Raw genomic sequence first — 22,720 nt, 5'->3', positions numbered from 1 at the left:
CAAGAGAAGGCGCCCAAGGCATGTCTTTGTCTGTCAGCCCGTCCGTCAGCGCCGCCGCTTCCTTCGGCGGGCGGGTACCGCCAGACAGATGAAAGCACAGAGACATGATGGCAGCGGAGGGATGAGGCTGGCGGTGGGCCACGCTGGAGCAGCCAGTCAAGAGCGTGGTGGCCAAGCTCTCCAGCCACGGGGAAGGAAGTCGGTCATTAGTCGAAAAAGGAACATTGGAGTGCTCTGCTCGCAGCCAGCCAACGTAATCTCGGCTAAATGAGGTGAAGACGCCGTTCTTCGGGCAGCGGGGAACGGCGCCGACACCAAAAACAAGTATTCGTATTTCAATCCGCGCGGCACGCAGCCGCAGCAGCAGCCGCAGCAGCAGCAGCAGCAGCAGCAGCGAGGAGCTTGCGCTTGAGACGGCGGCGGGAGGGGACGCGGACGGGACGTCTCGTGCCGTCGCCGTGACGACCACCGATGTTGGTAAACACACGCCTCATTAGCTCAGCTTGTACTTGCTTATGCCCCGCCGTGAGGGCTAATCTCGGCTTTGTACGCCTGCCGGCTTGTCGAGATGGAATAATATTATACGACGACCCCGTTCCAAAGCCCCTCCCCCGGCTCCGCGTGTCGCTTTGCCCATCTTTTGACCTGCTGCTTGCTGCCGGCTTTTATTTGAACGCCTCTCTGTTTTGGATCCCTTTTTTATTTGCATGGGAGCGCGTGACAGAGGTCGCGCTAAGTGCCGCCATCCTGGGCCTTTACGCAATGCTGTTATTCCACGCGCAGGCGATGCTATTGTGTCCCTTGCGTTTGCCGTACACTTAGATAGGTTCTATGAAACCATGCGGAGGATGTTTCAAATGCGCTTTCAACGCAGGAGCGGACACTTCATTATTCATCGCTCGCGCTGTAACAGCCAACAAGATGGCCGCCAAACGTATTTACGTGTCTTTTATTGCGACTTGAGTTCAACATGCAAGATTAAAGGTCAAATGTGTCCCTGTTAAATGGCAGCCGAACAAAGGTGAGTTCACCGTTTCACAGTCAGCGGCACAAGGCGTTTCAGTCTCCCGTTTTTCCGTTTCATAAAATGTTTACTGCACTCGTTGTAGTTCGGCGCCTCCTGGTCCAACCCGTTGATGGGCACTTTGCAGCAGACGTCCTGTGTGCCTCGCAATCAAACCGCTCATTTCTTAAGACGCGTTTACTAGTCCGACATACGTACAGACACGATGCTTTTGACTACGTGTTGCTGCTCTGCTCCATTTGTGTTAAAACAGCCTCAAGTCTTATCACGTGTTAGCATTAGGCCAGTGCGCTTGCATTCAATGAAATTGAAAGCACAAAACAACAACCGGGAGTGACAAATATTGTAAGCTGTAGCTGGACCTCGCCAAAAATCTGCATTCGCTATTTGTACCGGAATTAGCCACCAAATGGGTTACTCAATGTACTTTTGCCCCAAAACACATCATTGTCCAACAAACGAAAATCCAATTTGATCAAAAGGATAAATGGAGTGCCCTTTATCTTGCTCCGATGTTTACAAAGCCATATTCACTTATCTCATCCAAACACATCAAAGTGTAGCACGCACTGGCACGTTGACGCAGCCAAGTATCCACACATGGAAAAGTCAACTTTTTAAAATTCAAAACAACTTACTTTCACCTCCAGGAACCGCCCCCTGGCCAACAGCAGAGCGGAGGAGGCTTTTGCGCTTTGGCCCCATTTTAAAACCGTCTCCATTGCTACTAGATTCATCTTAGCTAGCCCAAGACTAGTTCCTCTCTTAGGTGCAGCATCCACGTTTGAAAAGTCCCAGAATTCATTTGTTGCTTTGTAGCACAGTGTTAGCCGGCCAAATATTCCCGTTACCGGGACGGCGTTAGCTAGCTCCAACGTAGCGCATACACGTAACTTTCACGTGCCAAACATCCCTCTCTCACGACAATGTTAGGATTCCTTCTGACTCAAAGGGGGAAATTCTGCTTCGGCGTTCATTTTCAACGGCCGAGTCGCTACTCCATTCGACTCGACCGATTTGCGCACGGCACTCCTGCAAAGACTTCAAAGCCAGCACGTTCGCTCTCATCAAAGAGTTTGCTATTTGCCGCATGGTGCGGAGCATGTGCAGGCGGGGCAGGTGCTTGGTGAAAAAAACTTTTTGTCGGAGGAATCAGAAGGGCTTGTTTACAAAAGGACCAATGTTCACCTGCTTGAAAAGCCACAAAATCATCCAACGCATTCGCAGTTGAAGACAAAATCTGCCAATCTTCTCTCGGTGCTTTACTTCACCAGTTTTAGGGGTGATTTCTGTTTCTGACGACGTGCCATGCAAGTCGTTGAAAACGACGCTGGTGAGATAATTAGATTAGGCTTAGGCCTCTATAAGTTGAACGCAAGTGGTCAACTTTGGGAAAGTGACCGTGGGTCAAACACTGGCAAAATGGCTCACGCTCACACCATGCACAATGTGGCCCATGCATTATTCACGCTCCTGTGGTACGGGCTGTGCCTTTCACCTTCAATAATTAAGGCGCTCATGTGGATGAACGCAGCGGCGCGATAAACATCACACACACGCGCACGCAAGAGCAAGTGAGGGGGCAAAAAGATGCTGCATTACGCCACCATTACAACCTTAATTGTCTTTCAAACGCAAATGTTTTGGTTCCCACCCTCGTGGCCCCACCTGAGCGCTCACTCATTTTCAGTGTTTGACTCCATTTTACCTACCTTCAATCTCTCACGCCTGTGTATATGTGTCTTTTAATAGATCTTCTTTTAGTCTTTAAAGGGGAAGTCTACCCAAGCATTTTGGTTTTTTTTTTTGCAACAATATGTTCTATGCAGGCCCACTAGTTGAAACAAGGCAATCTGATTAATATGAAATCTGAGTTAAGCAGCAAAATCCACCCGTTTTTGTTTTTTTTTGCCTTCTGACGGGGGGGGCGGCCATTTTGTCACTTCTGTCGCCTGAAAATGACATCACAATTGCTCAGGGCTCCGAAAACGACCAATCACCTGTTCTCTGAAGCTGATTGGTCGTTACCCGAGCCCTGGGCAGTTGTGACGTCATTTTCAGGCGACAGGAGTGACAAAATGGCCGCCCCCCGGGAATGGCTGAAAGTGGGTGGATTTGGTGGCTTCGCTCATATTCCGGAAATGCAATATTCATCAGAGTGCTGTGTTTCAACTAGTGGGCCTACATTGAACATATTCTTTCAAAAATATGTTTGGGTTGCCTTCCGCTTGAAGCCTTTGATAGTTACCCGCTTCAATATTCAGTTTCAGTGAGCGTGCGACTGTGTCGACACGAGTGTCCGCACGGTGTGTGTCCTTCTGTGCACGTGTTGAATAATCAAACGACACCTTGAAGGGAATTGAGAGCGTGCACGAGGCGCTCTTTACATGCGGCACTCTCACAGGAAGCACGTAAACAGTGCGGACGCCAAACAAATGACCGACTCCACAAAAAGCTCTGTTCACATTTGCATATAAATGGCAAGCTTGAGTCTGTGTTAGCGTAGCCTTGGCTTAGCACATTGCAACGTCAAGTGGCACGGGCAGATTACATCGGGCCTAATTGAATTAACCAGCGCCACGTAGCATAGCCGCACCGCAGTTAGCATATTGCTCGCGAGAGAGGTCAAATGGCGCGGCAATCAAATTAGCGGGAAAGAAGCTCTGGCTCCAAAAGGGGTGGGCAAAGTGAGACTAGCGCTGTTATTTCATCTGGCCCAACAACCATTTTCACTATCAAGAGTCCTGCAGAGGGTTAAAAGACTGATTTTTTTTCCCCCCCTGCCATAACTAGTTACTGAAAAGTTATTCATTGCATTTATCTTGTTAAATAATCAATTAGTTAAAGGGGAAGTCAAGGCAAGCATTTTTTTCCAGAATATGTTCCACGCAAGCCCACGAGTTGCAACAAGGCATTCTGATAAACATTTTGATTGTGGAATAAGAATTAATCGGCCCATTTTCAGCCATCTGGGGGGGCGGCCATTTTGTCTCATCTGTTGACTGAAAATGACATCACAACTGCTCGGGTAATGACCTGTTTTACAAAATGGCCGCCCCCTGAGATGACTAAAAAGGGGCGGATTTCGCTGCTCAACCCATATTCCCCGAACGTAATACTAAGGGCACAGAATGCCGTCTTTCAACCGGTGGGCCTGCTGGGAACATATTCTTGAAAAAAACGTGTTTGGCTTGGCTTCCGTTTGAATCGCAACACTCACAAGTATAGGACTCGGTAAACCGCAACGGTTGTAAGATTTGTCATTTTTCGCAGAGCATAAAGAATATATGCATGTGAGTATTCTTGCATTGTCTGCATCTACATGTTGTTGAACAGTTTGTGTTCAAATAGCTGCTGCAAGTACAATTGATCTGGAAAATTCATCCGATTATTACATCAAATTGATGGATAACTACTTTTGAAATCGGAACTCAGGGAAAATAGTTTGGTCACTACTTGTTTAATTTATATTTCCAAAGTGGGTTGGTGACCCGCCCCCCACCCAAACAAGTGAATCTCAACTATAGAATAGACTAAAATAAATAAATGCATTTCAGCCTTTATACAGGAGACGGGATAACTACATGCAACTATATGACAAAAACACGATTGTAATTTTGGTCGAGAACCATGATTTGCTTTGGCCCCACGGAATGACGTACGAGCCTCGACTTGACATCTGCATCTGCATCTGCATCTGACGTTACCTGTTTTTCTCTCTTCCTACAAAATGCACGAGTCGTTTTACCCTTATCGGTTTGAGGTCAAGCAATTGCATTGACTGAAAAGCTTCTGAAAATCAAAGGTGTGAAATAAAGGTCTGCATTCTTCCAGCAGAAGCTGCGCAGCGCTTTTTGCCCCTCCGTCTTGGTGGTGCGGAATCAATCTTGCGTTTCCTTGTGAGGAGCTACCTGGGTGAACAAGGAAGTGAGAAACGTCAAATTGAGAGTTTGCCCAGGCTTCACTCAGCAGGTTAACAGCAGCCATCGAAAGTCTCCATTAAGCGTTGACTAAAAGGGAGCTCGGGCCCTGAGCGGAGAACCGGGCTTTCCACTCAGCTCGTTTCCTCGCCCGACACGACTCCCCCGAGTCACGGCATGACGGCTGGCTGCTTTTATTAATTACATTTATTCAAAGAAAGACAAATGAATCCGCTCCGCTTTGTCTCTTGTCGGCAGTGGGCCCGCTGCCGGGAACGTTCGCGGCGGGAGGCGTTTCATGCGCCTAAACGGGCAACGCTCAAATTCTCGGAATCATCTTTGTGTGCGCTCGCCGTTGCTCCTGTTGTTTTTTGGTTTTTGGTTTTTTTTTTCCAAACGTCACTCGAACGTTTGCTGCCAGCAGCCCGGATTTCATGCTTATTGCGTGTATGAATTCAAGCTAATTCACGGGTCATTTGCATGTCCTCGATATCCGAGAGCAGGCCCGTGCGCAACTTTGTTTCCAACTCAGACGTGAAGTGGAAAAGCAGAGAAAAGAGCAAGAGCCGAGAGACCCTCATTAGCATGCCGTCGCCATAGCAACAGGAAACCAAACCGGAGCCTGAGCGAGAGATGCGGAAAGCGACGGGGGCTGGTCAGGGCCACTTGAGACAGAACGCCGCGAGGAAAGCGAAGGAAGCGCAAGAGTCCAAACGCAAAAGCCGTCACGTGCCGTTTGGACAGAAGTAGAGCCGTGCCTACGAGCGGAATCAAGAGTGCCAAACGACCAAACGACCGCGAGGTAAAAATAATCATTCCAAAAAGGCTTTATTGCCGTTTTGTGTGGCTAGGATCACCTTACTGAGCCAGCGTGGAAAATAAGCGTACGAAAGATTCTCATCACTGGGCATTAGCGACGGCGTCCGAAGATTGGACCAGGAAGCCGTCGTCCGTGTCGTCGCAATCCAACGGATCTTGACGGTAGCAACGAGGAAGACAACGGATTGTGCGGATTGTCATTGGGACATTTGCCTCCCTCGGAAGGGTTTGGACCAAGGCTTGATTGACGTTAAGGTTCACGAGGTGGGAGACCAGCGCGCCTTTCCGAAGGCCGCCGACGATCCCGATCTCATTTGAACGGGGCCGTGTCGGAGGAGGGAGACGGGCCGGACAGGGTCTCCGGAGAGTCCAAGTCCCCGGGGACATTTCGGTCTACTACATTTGGTCGTTGGTTGATGGTTGAGTGGGATGTGTTGCCCGCTGTGTGTCTCCAGTTTGTGGCGCAGCCCAACTGCCAGCAACTGTTGGCGACGCTGTGGTACGACGGCTTCCCGGGCTGGAGGCGACGCCACTGGGTGGTCAAGCTAGTCACCTGCTTCATCATCGGACTCCTGTTTCCCGTCTTCTCGCTGGTAGGCCGGAGCGCGGTCGGGCGGGCGGGCGAGCGCCGCGCCGCGCCGCGCCGCGCTGAATCTCTCGTCTCCCGCCGCTTTCAGATCTACCTGCTGGCTCCCAAAGGCGCGCTGGGCCGCTTCATCAAGAAGCCCTTCATCAAGTTCATCTGTCACACGGCGTCCTACCTGACCTTCCTGTTCCTGCTCCTGCTGGCCTCGCAGCACATCGCCCGCACCAACCTGCACATGCAGGGGCCGCCGCCCACCATCGTGGAGTGGATGATTCTGCCGTGGGTGCTGGGTACGCGCGCGCTCGCAACACTCGCGACGGCTCGCTCGCAATGACCCGACCGCATGTCTCGCATGTGAAAACATTGAAAATGCTTTTCATGGACGACTCGCGAGGTGTGAGCGGTTCGCGCGTTATCTAGACGGGCTTAGATGCGGCGCGCCCCGCCCCTCGCCCAGTCAACCGTGACACGAGAGAGGATACGCTTCAGAAAATGGATGCATGTCAGAAATGTGCGTGTGCGCTTCAGGATTCATCTGGGCAGAGATAAAGGAGATGTGGGACGGGGGCTTCACCGAGTACATCCATGACTGGTGGAACCTGATGGACTTTGCCATGAACTCCCTCTACCTGGCCACCATATCGCTCAAGATAGTGGCCTACGTTAAGGTAACGCCTACTGCTCCCAGCATCCCTCAGTGCTCGATGCCATCGTCAAACTACGCAATTTGCTACGGAGATGCTTTGTATCGCTGCAAATCTTTGTCTACAAGCAAACAAGATGTGGTTTGAACACACGCACAGGCAGACACGCACGCACGCACATTCACTCACCAGACGCCGAGCCATCTGCAGCATCTGTGAGCCGCCGATGGTGCCGGGCCATCCGCCCACACAAACGCGCACACGCACGCGCACCCCCTTTACACATCCATCACATGTACACATGTACATACCCAAACATCAAAGAAGCAGCAGTTGGAGCGTTATACTTCACCTCTTTCGGGTGATGTCGAAAATGAAGTCCTATTTGTTTGTAAAGACGCTTACTGAAAAGGTGCAAAGACTGAGAACTACGTCGTGGCGAATCGTGGAGCGTGAAACAGTTTTTCACCTGTCCCGACCCGCTCGCCTTTTTGGGCAATGTCGCTTGTGCGGCGCAACCGCGCCGCGCCGCGCCGCTAGCTAGCCCAGCCCGCCCGCCCGCCCGCTACGCCTACGGCCGTGAAATGCACCTTCCCTCGGGAAGATGGCCGGCTTTTGGAGCGCCTCGTTGTCCGCCCCGAGCGCGTCATCCGGAGGAGAGCGAAATAGCTTCGGAGTCGTTGAGCATTTGCGCGTTGTCGACTCTTGCGGCAGTACAACTCGTCGCGGCCCAGGGAGGAGTGGGAGATGTGGCACCCAACGCTCATCGCAGAGGCTCTGTTCGCCATCGCCAACATCTTCAGCTCGCTGCGACTCATCTCGCTCTTCACCGCCAACTCGCACCTCGGGCCGCTGCAGATCTCGCTGGGCAGGATGCTGCTGGACATCCTCAAGTTCCTCTTCATCTACTGCCTGGTAAGCCAAGAGCTTTTCTTTCTCCTCCTCCAAAATAAAGGGGCGACGCCGCCGAGCCTTTGATGGTGACGGGGGCGCGTCCTCTCGAGGACGCCACAGGCCCGCTTGATTACAAGCGCGACTCGGTCAACGCCAACGCTCCAGGGAGCTGCCTGCTTGCCCACTACGCCGCCGTCATGCTGACAATTGGGCCGCACCCGGTCCTACAACGTCACCCGCGGCGGGGCAACGCTTAGTCCGTAGCGTGTCGATGCAACGCCTTCACGCTGCGGTTGAACGTGCGCGCAAAAGAGCACTCGTGAGAAGCCCGGGCGTTTCCTTGCACAGGTGCTGCTGGCGTTCGCCAACGGCCTGAACCAGCTCTACTTCTACTACGAGACCACGGCCTCGGAGGAACCCAACAACTGCAAGGGCATCCGCTGCGAGCGGCAGAACAACGCCTTCTCAACGTAAGTTCCCGCGGGAAGCCCCGTTCACCTGGCCTCCCTTTCACTAAGTCCACTCCTGAAGTCTGACTCGATCGTCCCTGCGAGAGGACACTCTGAGTTTACGGTTCCACAAAAAGCTGATTTGAATCAGTTCACTCAACTCGGAGTACCTTCGCCGGGAGTCAAGTGCGTGCGGCACGACTATGAAAAGGCAGCAGGAGCGGAGCCCCGATTCGACGGGTCGCCGTGGCAACGGGGGAAGAGAGGCGTGTACGTTTCAACGTAGTGCTTTGCGATCACAATAATAACGGGGGGAAACTGCTCGAACGGAAGCCTAGTCATTGATTTCATTTCGGTGCAATCTCGCGGGAGAGAAGCACACTTGGCAACGGCTGAAGATGAAATCTCAAAACATTGTTCAAACGGTTGAGACCTCGGCATAATCCCATGGGGGTACACTGAAAAAAAAATGATGGCCGAATTCACTCAATTATATTTAGAAAAAAAGCGTCACTTGACTTTACCCAATTTTCAGGTCAGGTGCTTGCACAAAATAGGATCTTTTTTTTTAAGTCGACTCATATGGACTTGAGACACCTTTTTCAGTGTTTGTAGACGATGGACTGTCACTTGAAACGGCACCGCTCCAAAAGATCATTTCCAGGAAATGCTCAAACCAAATCCAATCTCCCGACGAACATTTCGTTCTCTGCCGCGCCTTCATCCATGTACGGGATCGTTATCAAAAGGACATGCCACGCGCTTGTCTCCGCCTCCCCTGAAATAAACGCTGTGTTGAATTTACTCGCTTTTATTTCGTATTAAGTGATTACACAAAGTAAAATCATCTGTCGACGGAGAGAAACTCGAGCCTCGTTGCGATAAACCTGGTCCCGGCCAGGTCAGGTTCCGAGAGTCTGTTACTGCGCCAACTGACCGAGAGTTTAGGTTACCTCTCCCTCTGAACCCGGCTAGAGTTACCCCTCTTTCTCTGGCTTGAGTTACCTCCCGTTTTGAAAGAGAAAACTTGCAGTTTGCCTCATTTCGGGGTTAGCAGACTCTGAGTTTTCACTAAACCTGCTTTGCGAAAAGGCTCTCGTGTCGCAGTCGTGTCGTTTTGACAAAGGGGAAGAAATATCCCGAGGATCTCACGCGGGCGGCAGTCATCTGTTGCGGGGCGGCAGATATCCCAACCTCAACCATCGCGCCCGTCGCCGCGAGAGGTGGCAAACAGAGCGATGGCGGCCCCCAGGGCTGCGTCAACATTTATTTGTTTGCAATGCATGCGTGATTTGCCCTGCGCGAGTGCGAGGCAGAACAGAAAGGCGCGCTCGGCTCCATTTAGCTAAGACAACAATTCCCCCCGTTGCTGGAAGAGTGTCCCTTTTGTTATTGTTTGGGAATTGTGCACTTCCTGCTTGCGCTCAGGTGCGCAAGCGCCCCCGCGTCTCATCTGCCCATCACGCCGTCCCGCTCGCATGAATGTGTTGGAGTGTTTGACACGGTGATGCAACGCGTCTGCGTGAGTCGCGCATGAGGAGGCGTGAAAACAACTGGCTCCAGAACACTTCCAACGTGACTGACGGATGACGATGCCGCCCGCCGGCGCCCGCCGCTGCCGGAAAGGCGCTCGGATTTAGCACCCCGATGAGGTCAATAAAGGAAAAACCGGGTGGGGGGGGGGCGGGTGTAAATGAGCTGCGCAACGGAGAGAATTGCTAACGTGAGGAAACGCCGACTCTTTGTCATCATGTCGCTTCTCTCTCGTTTCACAATAATGACGCGGCGGCGGCGGCGGCGTCACGCTCTGTTGCCTCTTTCACGGCCAGTCAACTCCCCTCCTCATTTGCGCTCGCGCACGAGCCGCCATGAGAATAAATGTCGCTGTTGAATATTTGATGCAGCGCAAATACAAGCACCCGCAGGCCAACGCTCGCTCTCTGGCTCCAAGACGAGGCCGACTGCCGCCACCGATTGTTGCTTCATCAAAGATTCAACGATCCGCTGTCCTCGCCGAGCGGAGGAGGTGACCACAAGTGAGAGGCGAGGTAGTGATTGCGATCAAAATCCGACGGGCGAAACCCAGCCAAGGGCCAGGGTCTTGCCAAAACCTCTTTCTGCGCTAGAAGGGTTGTCAGTGCCGGTAGTGCTGTCACAAAGCAATCGATTATTGCCTCGATGACCGCAACCCGGTTGCTCGATTTTTGCATCCCGGCCCCGTCGGACTCTCTTCCAGTGCCAGAAATCTTCAAGTTCTGAATAAGCACAGGGGTCTGGCAGAGTCGAGTACATAAAGCTCCCCACAGAGTCAAAGCCCGAGTTTCCCTGACTTTTCCCCGGCAATAAGTCATCTTGCATACTGCGCACGAGGTGTATTTCCTAATGACCCGTCTCTTGTGGCGTCTTTGCTCGAGGTCACATATCTCCTCATAACCTGTTCATAACGGACGTCTGAAAGGACGTGCCTCCGGGGGCTTTTTCCCTCAGAAATTCCGCAGATTAAAGGCTTCTGGTACGAGTTCTGTTTCTCTTGGGCTCAAACGTAGGAAAAATGGATCTTGAACTCATTCACTGCCATTGGCAAATTGACTTGTCTTTTCACAGTCCAGCCATTCAATCCCAGGAACCTATTTCTATTGTTGTCCATTCTTTCAAACATCAGGGTAAAAGAGGGTCCCGGAATGTCCGGCAGTCAACGGGTTAAAGGGGCGCGCCGGTGTACATAACACGGATTGAGGCACATTTTACAGGGAGCAAAGGAAAGGAGGCTTTCGGTGAGCTCACAGGGGCAAAATCTTCTCTGTGTGCCCTACAGGCTCTTTGAGACTCTGCAGTCGCTCTTTTGGTCAATATTCGGTCTGCTGAACCTCTACGTCACCAACGTGAAGGCCCGCCACGAGTTCACGGAGTTCGTGGGAGCCACCATGTTCGGGACGTACAACGTGATCTCGCTGGTGGTTCTCCTCAACATGCTCATCGCCATGATGAACAACTCGTACCAGCTCATCGCCGTGAGTCCCAACCGCTCCTGCGCCGTTTGAGCGCGCATGCCGCCGTGCACCTCAGCACGTCGCCTCCCTCCCATCAGGACCACGCCGACATCGAGTGGAAGTTTGCCCGGACCAAGCTGTGGATGAGCTACTTTGACGAAGGAGGAACGCTGCCGCCTCCGTTCAACATCGTCCCCAGCCCCAAATCCATCTGGTACCTGCTCATGTGGCTCCACGACAAGCTGTGCGGCCGCGGCCAGCCGCCCGGGGACGAGCCGCACAAGTGCGAGAACCTGCGAGAGTTCACGGTGAGCCGAGACCGCCGTAGGAACGGAGTACGCCGTCAGACAGCAGCCGTTTGTCCAGAGCAGTTAAAGGCGCCCCGGCGAACACGTTCTACACTCTGCTCGTTCCCCCCTTCGCACGCAGGCACGCAGGCATGTTCGTTTCATCGAAGTCAGCTGAGTTACATAAGCCGAGCAGCCCACATAAGTTCACAGAGCGCTGAGCGCGGAGATCCGATTGCGTGTGCGTTTTCAACTGTGTTTCTAAATTCACTCCAAGCATGCCTGCAATCACTGCTGCAGAGGCTAGAACTGTACATGGAACAAACACCAGTTCCTGATTTCTTGTCTCCCCTTTCCCCCCCGCCCCCATTCTCTCTCTGTAGGAGCGTCACGCTGACAGTCTGATCCAGAACCAGCATTACCAGGTGTGTAACACGGAGTTCATTTAAGATAGCTTTCCACAAAGAGAAGGAGAATCCAAAAGGGAAGGGAACATTGGGTTTGGGTGGCGTCAAGCTCACTTGACGGATCCTGGCGGCGCCGCGTCGAGCAAACGACGCATTTCGCCGCACGCATCATCGGCTGCGGGCGGCGCTACTTTGTCATCGGCGCTCGCTGGCTGGCCGGCCGGCTGGCCGGCGCCGCTTTGAAATGCGTCCATGTTGTCAAGGACTCCTTGGCTGGTGCCGGACGAGCGCGTGGCGTCGCATTCTGGCGGAGGCGGAGAGTGACAGCTCGCTCAGCGTGCCGCTTGGCCGCCGCAGGTGTTGACTGTGGGAGGACGATTCTCTCGCCGAGGTCGGAGATGACATTTCCTCCCACTTTGTACCGAATCCTGGCCAAATCCCGTTTTACACTAGGGTCATTTATGGGACACGCACGATAAGCCGATGCGCTTCCTCCAGCGAACACTAAACCGCCGTTTTCAACAGGAAGTGATCCGAAACCTGGTGAAGAGATACGTGGCCGCCATGATCCGTAGCGCCAAGACGGACGAGGGTCTGACGGAGGAGAACTTCAAGGTGGGCGTCTCTCCCGTTTACAAACTAGCGACTATCGCGATGACCACTCCGAGTGGGCATTTTTGGACATGTGGATCTGATGCGGCAACTTAGAAGAGGCATTCTCATCTTCCACGCTGCAAGAGATCCTCATTATCACGTTCGTTGGTCCAAAAGTGAGCTAGTCGGAACACGTAATGTGTCTTTGTTGATGTCTCCTTTGCATACCGCCGTCGTACCAACGGCCACTTCTAACTTTCCCAGAAAATGAGACAATCTTCAGGGCAGAGATGTCAGGACACGTTTGAAAGCAGACGATCCCGAGGGCATAAACCTCCCGCTCGGTGTAAAAAGTCGTTTGACAGACGGCGTCGTTCAAGCCGCTAGCGTGGACGTCTCCAAGGAACGTCTGCGAAAAAATGATTGACTCGGGACCTTGAGGTTGCGTCCAAAGCTCCTGCTCTTCCTCACCCACCGTCATCGAGTTCATTTGCGTTTGTTTCCAGGAACTCAAGCAGGACATCTCCAGTTTCCGCTACGAGGTCCTGGATCTCCTGGGCAACCGGCGTCCTCCTCGCCGCCACTACTCGTCCTCCGGCGAGGCGGCGCCAGACGACGGCGGCGGCGGCGCGGCCTCGGAGGACGACGGCGAGCCGGGCGACGCCGGCCAAAGGTCAAAGGGCGTGACCTTCACTGTGCCGCTGGAGGAGCGCGAGCGCCATCCGGCGCCCGCGCTCGGCGTCTCCGCCTTGGTGCGCTCCATTTCCGGGATGAGCCGGGCGGAGCGCGAGGGCGGGGTGGGGGAGGAGGACGGCGTGGGCCGGGAGGGGGAAGAGAAACCAAAGAGCAACGGGCTGAAGACTGCGGCGGTCCCGCCCCCTTCCGCCAGCGGCGCCCTACCCTCGCCGTCGCCTTCGTCGTCGTCCTTCTCCTCCTCCTCGCTCTCCACCTCGCTGGCTCGCACCAAGAGCCGCCTGCAGCGCCTGTCGGCGCCGGCGGCTAAGACGGACTCTTTCAAGCGCCTCTCCTTCCTCTTCTCCCGCTCCAAGCGCCCGCCCTTGCCCCTGCAGTCCCCGCCCTCCTACACCATCTCCGACGGGCTGCTCCTCCCACGCTCGGACCTGGGACTGGAGCGCGTGAGCAGAAGCGAGACCCGCCTGAACGAGGTGGGCCGCTCCGCGGACGCCAACAGCTCCTCCTTCTCGCCACGGAGAACAAACGGCCGTGACGCGCTCCTGACGCTGCCCCCGCCTCCCCCTTGTCCCTGCCAGTCACTGCACTGCGCGTCCAACATGTCCGAGTCCAGCTCGCGCCTCTTGGACTCCAGCGAGGACATTTTCCAAGGCGGCGGCGGCGGCGGCGGCGTGGAGGCGGCGGCTGGTGGCGGGCTGATGATGATGATGGGCGGGTGGGTCGGACCCTGCGATGATGCCATTGAGGACAGCTGCGAGGTCGTCGAAGACTCGGTCAGCACGCAACTATAGAGCCACGTTTGGCTGGCCCGACTTTTTGTTTGTTCCAGCAAGTTGCACAGGGATGACGTCCAAGCGCCCAGGCCCGATTTACACCGCGGGTCCAAGTGCCCGATGAGTCCCATTGAATGGCCAAATCCCATCTTTCTAGTTACCGCCGACGCGCATCCCATATCACTGTGTTTACATGTACTCAACCCGCATGCGCGCACTCTCAAAAATGCACGTCAACACCTACACGAGTGTCAATGTCGCACCTCAGATGTACAGAACATATTCACCCTCATCTCCCGCGTTTTATACAGCTCTAACGCGCACCACATTTATTGATCTGTGCTGTCGTTCACAGGGCTGTTTTTTAATGCCTTTGTTTGTCTACTTTGATGACAGAAGATCCCACCTTTCATTGGCGTTGACAGATATCGCAGACGCCCGATTCCCATCTGATGATGGTGATGATGATGATGATGATGATGATATCAGATTCCATGCAGTTTTTTCTCCTCTTTCATGTCACTCGGAAGCCAAAGCGGTCATAATTTAGTCGCTTCAACCGTGTTGTGTAAATCCAGCTTTTGAGAGTAGCCGCCATTTTGCCACGGGGGCGGGGGGGGCGAAATGTTATCTTCATCGAAGACTCTAAATCGTCCACAGGTACGAATGTCCGGTCCGGGGCGTGGAGCACTTCTCGACCGAAGACGAGCCCGATGCAAATTGGACTGATGTCTTGTCGGAAAGGAAGGCCTTTGTTGCTCACTTCGCCACGTCCCGCCAACTTCCTCCTTCCACGTATTAGTGCACGCGCTCGCTAAAACACGCGCTCATCGGCTCGTTCGATCGCAAGCCAGATAGCCAATCGCTGTCTTTTGTTTGTTGGCTTTTTGGGGCTTCGTCATGTTTGACTTTGCAATAAGAGGGCATCGTACACGTGGAATAGCTTTTCTCGGAACGTGTGCCACGGTGCACGACGAAGATGGAGGCCAACGAGCGTCTTCAAGTGGTCAAGTGGACCGCGTTCATTTCAAGGAGGACGGAAGAGGTCACGGAACGACAAGGGCCGGGCCGTTTTCCCTTTAACCACTTACACGGCCTGCTAAAGCCACCGGAACGGAAGCACCGGGACTGCTTGGAACGTTAGCCTGAAGAGACCAAATTGAAAGAACTAAGGGAACCCCCCCCAACACTGTTGTGATAACCTGCACCCCCTTTCCCCTTTCTCTTTCTGCACCCACCAGGGCCACGGAACGACATTCTACCCCAATAACACTTATACTAGTAATAATTACACTAATAATAATAATAATAACAATAATGATAAGGACTACTCTGGTTTGTCTTTTGCTTTTTTTGTGAGTTGCCCCCAAAATTGCAGCTTCTCTTTCAGTTCTTCCTTGATTTTGTCCCACTTGGAGCTGCTCAATAAAATCCACCTTGTTGGACTCGGACAGGAAGTTGCGACGTGGAGGGCGCGATGAGAACACGCAGCTGGTGGAGACTTTTGGTCTTATTTTTTGGTTTGTTTTTTTGCCACCGACAACCAATCAAAAACAGTGTGGGTCACTTTGCTCTTATTTCGATGCTTCCAGCGGTCCACGGGCACGGGCAGACCAAGTTATGCATGTTTGATCACGTCACAACACAAACGCACGCACACAGGTAACTAATGAAGTGCTTCGGTTAGACAGGCCATAGCCCTATCTAACAGAAAAGTAGTGCTCTGCTGCCATATTATGGCATTTATGAAGATTTGGGAGGGGGGTGCTATTGGCGGCATGGCCTAGTCCCCATTCTCCGTGAATCAAAATCCGAAATGCTACACACAAGATTAACACTTGTATCCACACAAGTCAAAAGCAGCCACCGCGGCGTCCCAAAATGCGTGCCCGTAACCACGGCGACCCACGCGCCAGCTTGTCACCGCTCAACCGGTGACATGGCCAAGGGGATTTATTTGCAGGGGTTGGGGGCGGGGGGGTTCCTCCGGAAAGGTCTGCTGTGCGTGTTTATTAATTGGCTCGCTCACGTGGCGTTTCTGGTCGTCGCCACGGCGACCGGCCGCGCGATCAGCCCACCCATTCGGTTTCACGATCAATTGCACCTTGCCAATCGCCATAACGGTGATGACACGCGCCGCTGCATGTCACGCCACTTCCAAAGGCATGCAAACCTTTTTTCCCCCTGCCAATGAGATATGAACACACTTATTGATGAGTATTGATCACCGTAAAAGCTCCTTTGATTGGTGAACGCACATACGCACAAAGTTGAGAATCAATCATTCTGAGGGGTCAATATCAGTAATGGCTATCTGATTTCCTGATGTGTGCGTGTGTGTTGTCTCATCTGCCTTTCGAGACAAGATAAATCTCCTTCAGTGACACACACGCACACACATTTAGACGTCAATGTCTCTTGAGGGAGTGGTTTCATCATGTTTTATTCACACAAACACGTCTCTCGCTCTCTCTCACACACACACACACACACACACACTTTACTCACTCATATACACACGCACACACAGAGGACACTATAGTGACTTTCACAAGAAGATTTATATTCCTTCAACAGTAGGAAAAACAAGGACAAAATCGCTCGGGGCACTAATAACCACACTGTGTGTGCGCGCGCGTGTACGTACTACTAATTGTACTGCAGAAGTAGCGACAAATATTTGTGTAGTATTTAAACAGCAGCAGCACTCCAAGCGTCGCCCCACACACCCTCCCGGGACCCATACAGCGAGCAGAAGAAGCGGCGCGACAGGTGTCAAACAATTCAGCCTTTGCAGCAACATGTTCAATCCCAGTTAGTTATGTCATTAGGTGCACTAAGCAAAAAACAACACCCAAATAAAAAGCTCTTTCAAGATTCTGATGATGGGATCTGTCTCTCGGTGTGGTCCGGTACCAAACGGACCACGGCACGGCTAGCTAATGCACTGGCTTCACCAAATCAAATGGGTTTTTTTTCCACACAGTGTGCGACCAACGTTAACCCCACTTTGTGCAGCTGTTGAAAGCTCTTTTTTTCTGCGTCTATAGCACGGGTGCGCGTGCGCGTGCGCGTGCGATGCTCGTATTGCCGAAAGAGACGTGAGGGTTTTTCACACAAAAGCTCTTGTGTGGGCCGCGCTCTCAAAGCTCTCATCTTTTTTCCCTCGCGCACGCCGCATCGAACTCCCCTCCACCAACTCAGTGTCAACTTGTGCTATGAGACACACGCTTATCTGCCGGCCTGTGTGTGTGTGTGTGTGTGTGTGTTTGTGTGTGTGTGTGTGGGGGGGGGGGGGGGGCGCGTGTGTGTGTGTGCGTGTGTGTGTGTGTGTGTGTGTGTGCGCGCGCGCGGACGGACGTCACCGGGAGCCGGCTGTCCTTTTGGCAGGCAGCAGCAGCAGCAGCATGCCGAAGCGCCTCTTAAAAACACGGCTGGAGAACAGTCACCATTGTCTCCCATGGCAAAAAGACAAACTAAAGTGGCGTACGCTCAAGAACCTTTAAATCATGCATATCGAATTTATGACGGATTTGTCACTATATCTCCAGATTTTGCGACTCACGTGGCAACAAGTGTGTACAAAAGAGAATGTCCAATCCGGGGATCATTTCACGCTTAAAAAAAAAAAGAGGACGAAAGTGCAACGAGTCCACAACAAAGCAGAACTGGCTTACGCAATCGCACGCTAAACATTGCTAGCTAATTTAGCGTAGCCGACCACTGCTAGTTACAACTAAGTGTTATTTCCTCCATAGGTGGTAAAGTGTAGAGTAGACACAATCATTTTATTTAGCACAACTCACAAGCCCATTCAACCGCTAACTGCACAGTCACAACTGACACCCAGAGACGTTCAACGGGCAGACTGGCTAATGGTTAGCCAGCTAGCGTTCCTGAGCCAACCGCATCCAAATGCGACAAGCTCATTCACTCACACTCATGCAATTCAAAGTCACAGATACTACAGTGTAGATCTTGACGACACTGGACAAAAATAATGGCAACACCTCACGTGCATATTTTGTATTGGAATTATGCATAGATGCATAATCAAATAAAAATGTGCTCGCTACCTGGTAGATTTTCATCGCACTTCCTGGACTACAACGACCAAGATGAATTGCGGTTGAGATGCGCAGAGCGTCCCGCGCATTCAGCATATTCCGATTGCCGTACACATGCATGCATGCACGCATATTCGGGTTGGAACGGGAGTAACCCAGGCATGATATTCGGAATTGAAAAAACCCAAACAGGGGCATCTTCGGGTTATTGAGCGCGTTTACGTGGCTTTTAAAAATCCGAATACTACCAAATTTGGGTTTTAAAGGTTTATTGGCTGCATGTAAATGCACTCAGAATTTCCATTCGCGAATCCTCGTCTGCGTGGGCAAACAAAAAACTGGTTGTGTAGTCTGTTCTTTTCGCATGCCTCACAACATCCTCAACAATAAAAAGGACAAGAACAGGTGACTACCACATTGTCGCTCCAAGCTAATAGTTAGCCTAGCTTCTACCACCACAACTTCTTCAAGGTCAATTTTGGTATTACGGTACAGTGGCCTGGCAGTCGGCCACTGATTTATAAATTTACTATATGCATGAAGCAGACACTTGTACATTTGTTTGGTGCTTACGTTTTTTAAAAACGATTAAGATGTAAATTATTAAAAAGCAGTGTGTATGTGTGGTTATCATCAGAGACAGAAAATGGATACAGCAAACTCACCACAATGTTGTCTCAGAGGCCCCAATCTTGTTCACGTTGGACTCCTTCATGTTTTTCACATTTTCTGTGTAGACGGCGCCCTCCTGTGGAGGGGGAAAACATATAGCACCACGAACTTGCACGCTTCACCGTAAATGCGTCAGGAAATACCTCTTCCTGTCTATTTTCCATCCTCATTGGTCGAGCTGGTGCCACTTATTCCTCTCTGATTGGTGGGTGAACGGCCGAAAGCGGAAGTGGTCTCAGCTGCGATGAGCCATCGAAAGGAGGATAAAACAATCCGTTTATAAAACCTCCCAAAGGACAAAACGAGTGTGTCGATCGGCCAAAGTCCAAGAAAGGCGTGCGGAATGACTTTTGTGGCTCGTTTTTGGTTTTTGGTAAGCGTCGCTGCGGCTGGAACGGCGGCGAAAAACGACGGCGACGACGAGTGGGTTCATCTTCCGGACATTTGTGAAGGTAAGTGACCACTAACAACCCACAATGCACTTCAACTAACTGGAAACCGCAGATAATATAATAATCACTATAATCAGTACTGATCACATGCATTAATATCTAACAGTGCTGTCATGAGTTGTGCATTGAAAAGAAAGCATTGGGCAAAGAAATTTCTATGAGACAAAATGTCATACAATATTTCTAAATTCAGTGTTATATCAGTTTGTTTTGTTATTGTAATGTCATTTTTTTTCCATTTAAATTCTTTTTAGTGTGCAAGTTTGTCAGTATCGAGATGAAGTCTGCCTTCGATGAAACGGGGAAGACCAAAGAAGTCATCGACCGCAACTACCGCTTCATTGACAGCAAGGGAGCTCCGCCCATCAAATACGTCAAGTCGTAAGTGTGCCACTGCGCATCCGTGCAAACGTCTTTGCTCATCTGTGCCTCAAATGACCTCTTTAAGCCCGCCCATCCTCCTGTCTGTCTGTCCGTCTGTCCGTCTGTCCGCCCGTCTGTCCGTCCACAGCGACCTGCGCTTCATCGAGGTAGTGGAGAACGTGTGTCAAAGGCTTCTGGAGTACAACCTGCACAAAGAGAGAAGCGGCAGCAATCGCTTCGCCAAGGTTAGTTGCTCTTTTGAATATAGCTACGCCTTCTTACTCCCTCCACCTAGAAGAGTTTCTGTATGTAGGGCATGTCCGAGACCTTCTCCACCCTTCACGGCCTAGTCAATAAAGGCGTCAACGTGGTCATGGACATTCCATATGAGCTGTGGAACGAAACATCAGCGGAAGTGTCTGACCTCAAGAAGCGGGTAAATCTATGCATGGGGTGGTCAATGAAAAAAAAAAAAAAAAGATCTCAAACAGAGTTCTAAGCGTAACGTGTGTGTGTGTGTGTGTGTCAGTGTGATGTGTTGGTGGAGCAGTATGAGGATGTGATTGAAGACTGGTACAAAGGCAGCCAGGAAGAAGACTTGACCACATACCTGTGCGAGAAGCATGTGCTCAAAGGAAAGGACACAGGTGACACACACACACACAGAGGACAGGACATGTCCCAATGAGGCTGCTGACCAATGTGCCTTCTTTGCCCAGCCTGCTTGAAGGAGGAGTGGGCACCCAAAAGGAAGGGAGACCAAGCGGCCATCGCAGAAGACAAGAAGAAGAAGAAAAGCGAAGGAGGTGACAGCAAGAAGAAAAAGGAGAAGAAAGTGAAGAAGGTGGAGAGGACAGAGGGAGTCCAGCCTCAGGTGCCTCTGACCGACACGAAGACGGAGCTGTGAGGACTTTGTGGAGAGCGCTAGCAGGAACTTTTGCTACAATGAAGAAACAATTCTCTTACACTTTAGTTTTAATGTCATGTTGGATGTGTGTGTCTACAAGCTGCTATTTAAGATGCATGTGTGTTTGTAAATTTCCTACTGTTTTTTTTCGTCTGTGGACAAAAAAATGTGCTTGTTGTGGCATTTCTTTCAATAAAGTTTTATATATAACAATTCACTATTGGATTCGCCTGTGACAGGGGAAAATCTGCAATATAGAGACCACATATATATCTTTTTCACAGTATTACACCTCTCACATGCTTTAAATACATCAAAACCTATTAAAGTACAACTTTATTGTATTCCTGTTCTCACACTTGCTAGCACATTCCTACACTTAAAAAGCAAAACGCTAAACGCGTTAGTCACTCCCAGTCGAGGTTTACTCTAAACCCGACAACAGACAATGAATAAACACCGACATGTTCTACCGAACCACACAATTTTGTCCAGCGAATGTCCGCTGATTTAATGCTAACATACACTGGCTAACAGAAATGAGCATAAACACTCCGCGAATTAACATTAGCGGGAGATTGACTGGAATAGGCGCAATCCTATTGTGCTGTAATGTCGACATTCTACCTCTGGAGGGAGCCAGAACTAAACAAAAACAATCCAGGGACATTGTAATTGTAATTGATCACCACTCGAGAGAGCCACAATTCTGCTTCCACGATTGATGCCAAGCTAACAGCCGTCCATTTGGTACCTGGGCCTTGCCCAACTTAGTATTCCTCTTAATACCGCCTCTGGCACGTCAAAATGAAAACAAACAAACAAACAAAAACAAAAAAACACACAATTTAAAAGCATCCAACTGTGCCACAAACTATCTTGAGCAGGTCACAATTTACCAATGAAATGACAAAAACATCAACATGTGCTCGAATAAGGATCTCACCTTGGATATTGTGTTCCAATAAAGCACCCACTTCCAAGAGTGAGTCCGGGGCACATTCGAGGCGAGCGCAATGAAGACAAAGGACGACGACAACAACAAACAATGCCTGCAACCATTTTGTTTTGCTGGTGAAACGGCAGGTGACCCAGCGCTTTGCGAACGGAGCCGCCCGATGAGAGCGTCACCTCCATCCATCTTGGGTAGGTTGAAGTAACAAATACTTTTTCACAAATAGTGGAACAACAGCTATGGAGAGAAAACATCACCATATTCGCAGGTACATATTCTCTATCCTCTGTGAAAAGTGACAAATCTAAAACTATCTATTGACGCAGACATAAACATAATTGTCATTTGCTACAGTGGCAACGACAATGTCACACTGCATGCGCCTTTGTCACCAGCTCACCTCTGTTGAATCTCTTTGGCACAAGGGAGCAGCGCATACGCTAACGTGCTAATCGTGGGGCTATATGGCATTTGGAGCAGAAAGGTGTGACATGCAAGCTTTCACACTGGCCAACATTTGCATATACACACACACGCACACATGCACGCAACCCCCCCTCCCACCCACACACACACACACACACACACACACACACACAGAGACACATGCACAAATAAACACACTCCTCAGGGCCTGCCATGAATAACAGCTGACCTTTGCACATTTAGGCTGTGAAATGACAGCGAGGCGAAAGGGAGGGCATTGTTATCACACCTCCCTCTCAAGTCATCTTTGTCTCTCCGTCCAAGAAAACAAATAATCATGTTTGTATGTCCCGACGCGCGGCTTGCTTCACGTATGTGGTGTCTGTGTTTTGCGTCACCGCCCGCCATCCATCCATCAAGTGAGCGGCGGCGCCGGCCGACAGGAGGAACGAAAACACAAACCCAGCCCGGCACGCTGCCATCGCGCTGTCGTTTAGTTGACGCCGCGTGTTTCTTTTTCAGGAATTTCTGGAGTTCCACTCCTGTCAGATGTTGTCATATCTGGATCTCTGCGCTTCTTTGGGGGATTTTGCGATACTGCCCGCTATCCATTCTGTGAAGGGAGCGAATGACACGGAGAACAAAAAAGACCCTATTTCTTCACTGAGCTGTGAACATTTGCGACTGTCGGCAAAGGGAGCAAAATGCACGTTCATGGCGGGGTTCGTTCAAGGTCGCAAACGTTTGCAAAACGTTTGCCAACAGTTTTTGTGTTTTCTTGTCGCAAGGAAATTTTGA

General features: G+C 51.2%; 2 protein-coding genes and 1 long non-coding RNA gene across 5 annotated transcripts in view; 2 read left to right on the top strand and 1 right to left on the bottom strand.

The window, feature by feature from the left end:
• trpc5a (transient receptor potential cation channel, subfamily C, member 5a) overlaps positions 1 to 15,525 on the top strand; it is a 33,900-nt gene extending 18,375 nt beyond the window's left edge. For all 3 annotated transcript variants that reach the window (XM_086024277.1, XM_086024279.1, XM_086024278.1), the window contains 10 exons: positions 6,219 to 6,356; positions 6,441 to 6,639; positions 6,878 to 7,017; positions 7,708 to 7,908; positions 8,236 to 8,357; positions 11,152 to 11,347; positions 11,425 to 11,634; positions 11,997 to 12,038; positions 12,546 to 12,635; positions 13,121 to 15,525. In XM_086024277.1, coding sequence (XP_085880403.1) covers positions 6,219 to 6,356; positions 6,441 to 6,639; positions 6,878 to 7,017; positions 7,708 to 7,908; positions 8,236 to 8,357; positions 11,152 to 11,347; positions 11,425 to 11,634; positions 11,997 to 12,038; positions 12,546 to 12,635; positions 13,121 to 14,098 — 2,316 coding nt within the window. In that variant the 3' untranslated portion in view covers positions 14,099 to 15,525. The remainder of the gene's footprint in view (positions 1 to 6,218; positions 6,357 to 6,440; positions 6,640 to 6,877; positions 7,018 to 7,707; positions 7,909 to 8,235; positions 8,358 to 11,151; positions 11,348 to 11,424; positions 11,635 to 11,996; positions 12,039 to 12,545; positions 12,636 to 13,120) is intronic.
• On the bottom strand, positions 4,653 to 19,565 carry LOC147150685 (uncharacterized). Its single transcript, XR_015085799.1, has 3 exons — positions 18,963 to 19,565; positions 18,813 to 18,895; positions 4,653 to 4,935 (listed from the first exon to the last, which is right to left on the bottom strand). It is a non-coding gene; the product is annotated as an uncharacterized LOC147150685 (long non-coding RNA).
• cnpy3 (canopy FGF signaling regulator 3) lies at positions 18,977 to 20,758 on the top strand. The gene is made up of 6 exons (XM_086024292.1): positions 18,977 to 19,271; positions 19,526 to 19,652; positions 19,783 to 19,879; positions 19,948 to 20,070; positions 20,164 to 20,281; positions 20,354 to 20,758. The coding sequence occupies exons 1-6, from the start codon at positions 19,163 to 19,165 to the stop codon at positions 20,539 to 20,541; spliced, it is 762 nt and encodes a 253-aa protein (XP_085880418.1). The 5' UTR covers positions 18,977 to 19,162; the 3' UTR covers positions 20,542 to 20,758.
• The last annotated feature ends 1,962 nt before the right edge of the window (positions 20,759 to 22,720 follow it).

This window comes from Filicampus tigris, chromosome 2 (assembly GCF_054856515.1).
Source record: "Filicampus tigris isolate MCC_2025a chromosome 2, RoL_Ftig_1.0, whole genome shotgun sequence".
Classification (NCBI taxonomy): domain Eukaryota; kingdom Metazoa; phylum Chordata; class Actinopteri; order Syngnathiformes; family Syngnathidae; genus Filicampus; species Filicampus tigris.
Note: the sequence above shows the minus strand (reverse complement) of the source record. Positions and strands in the feature narration are given on the sequence as shown.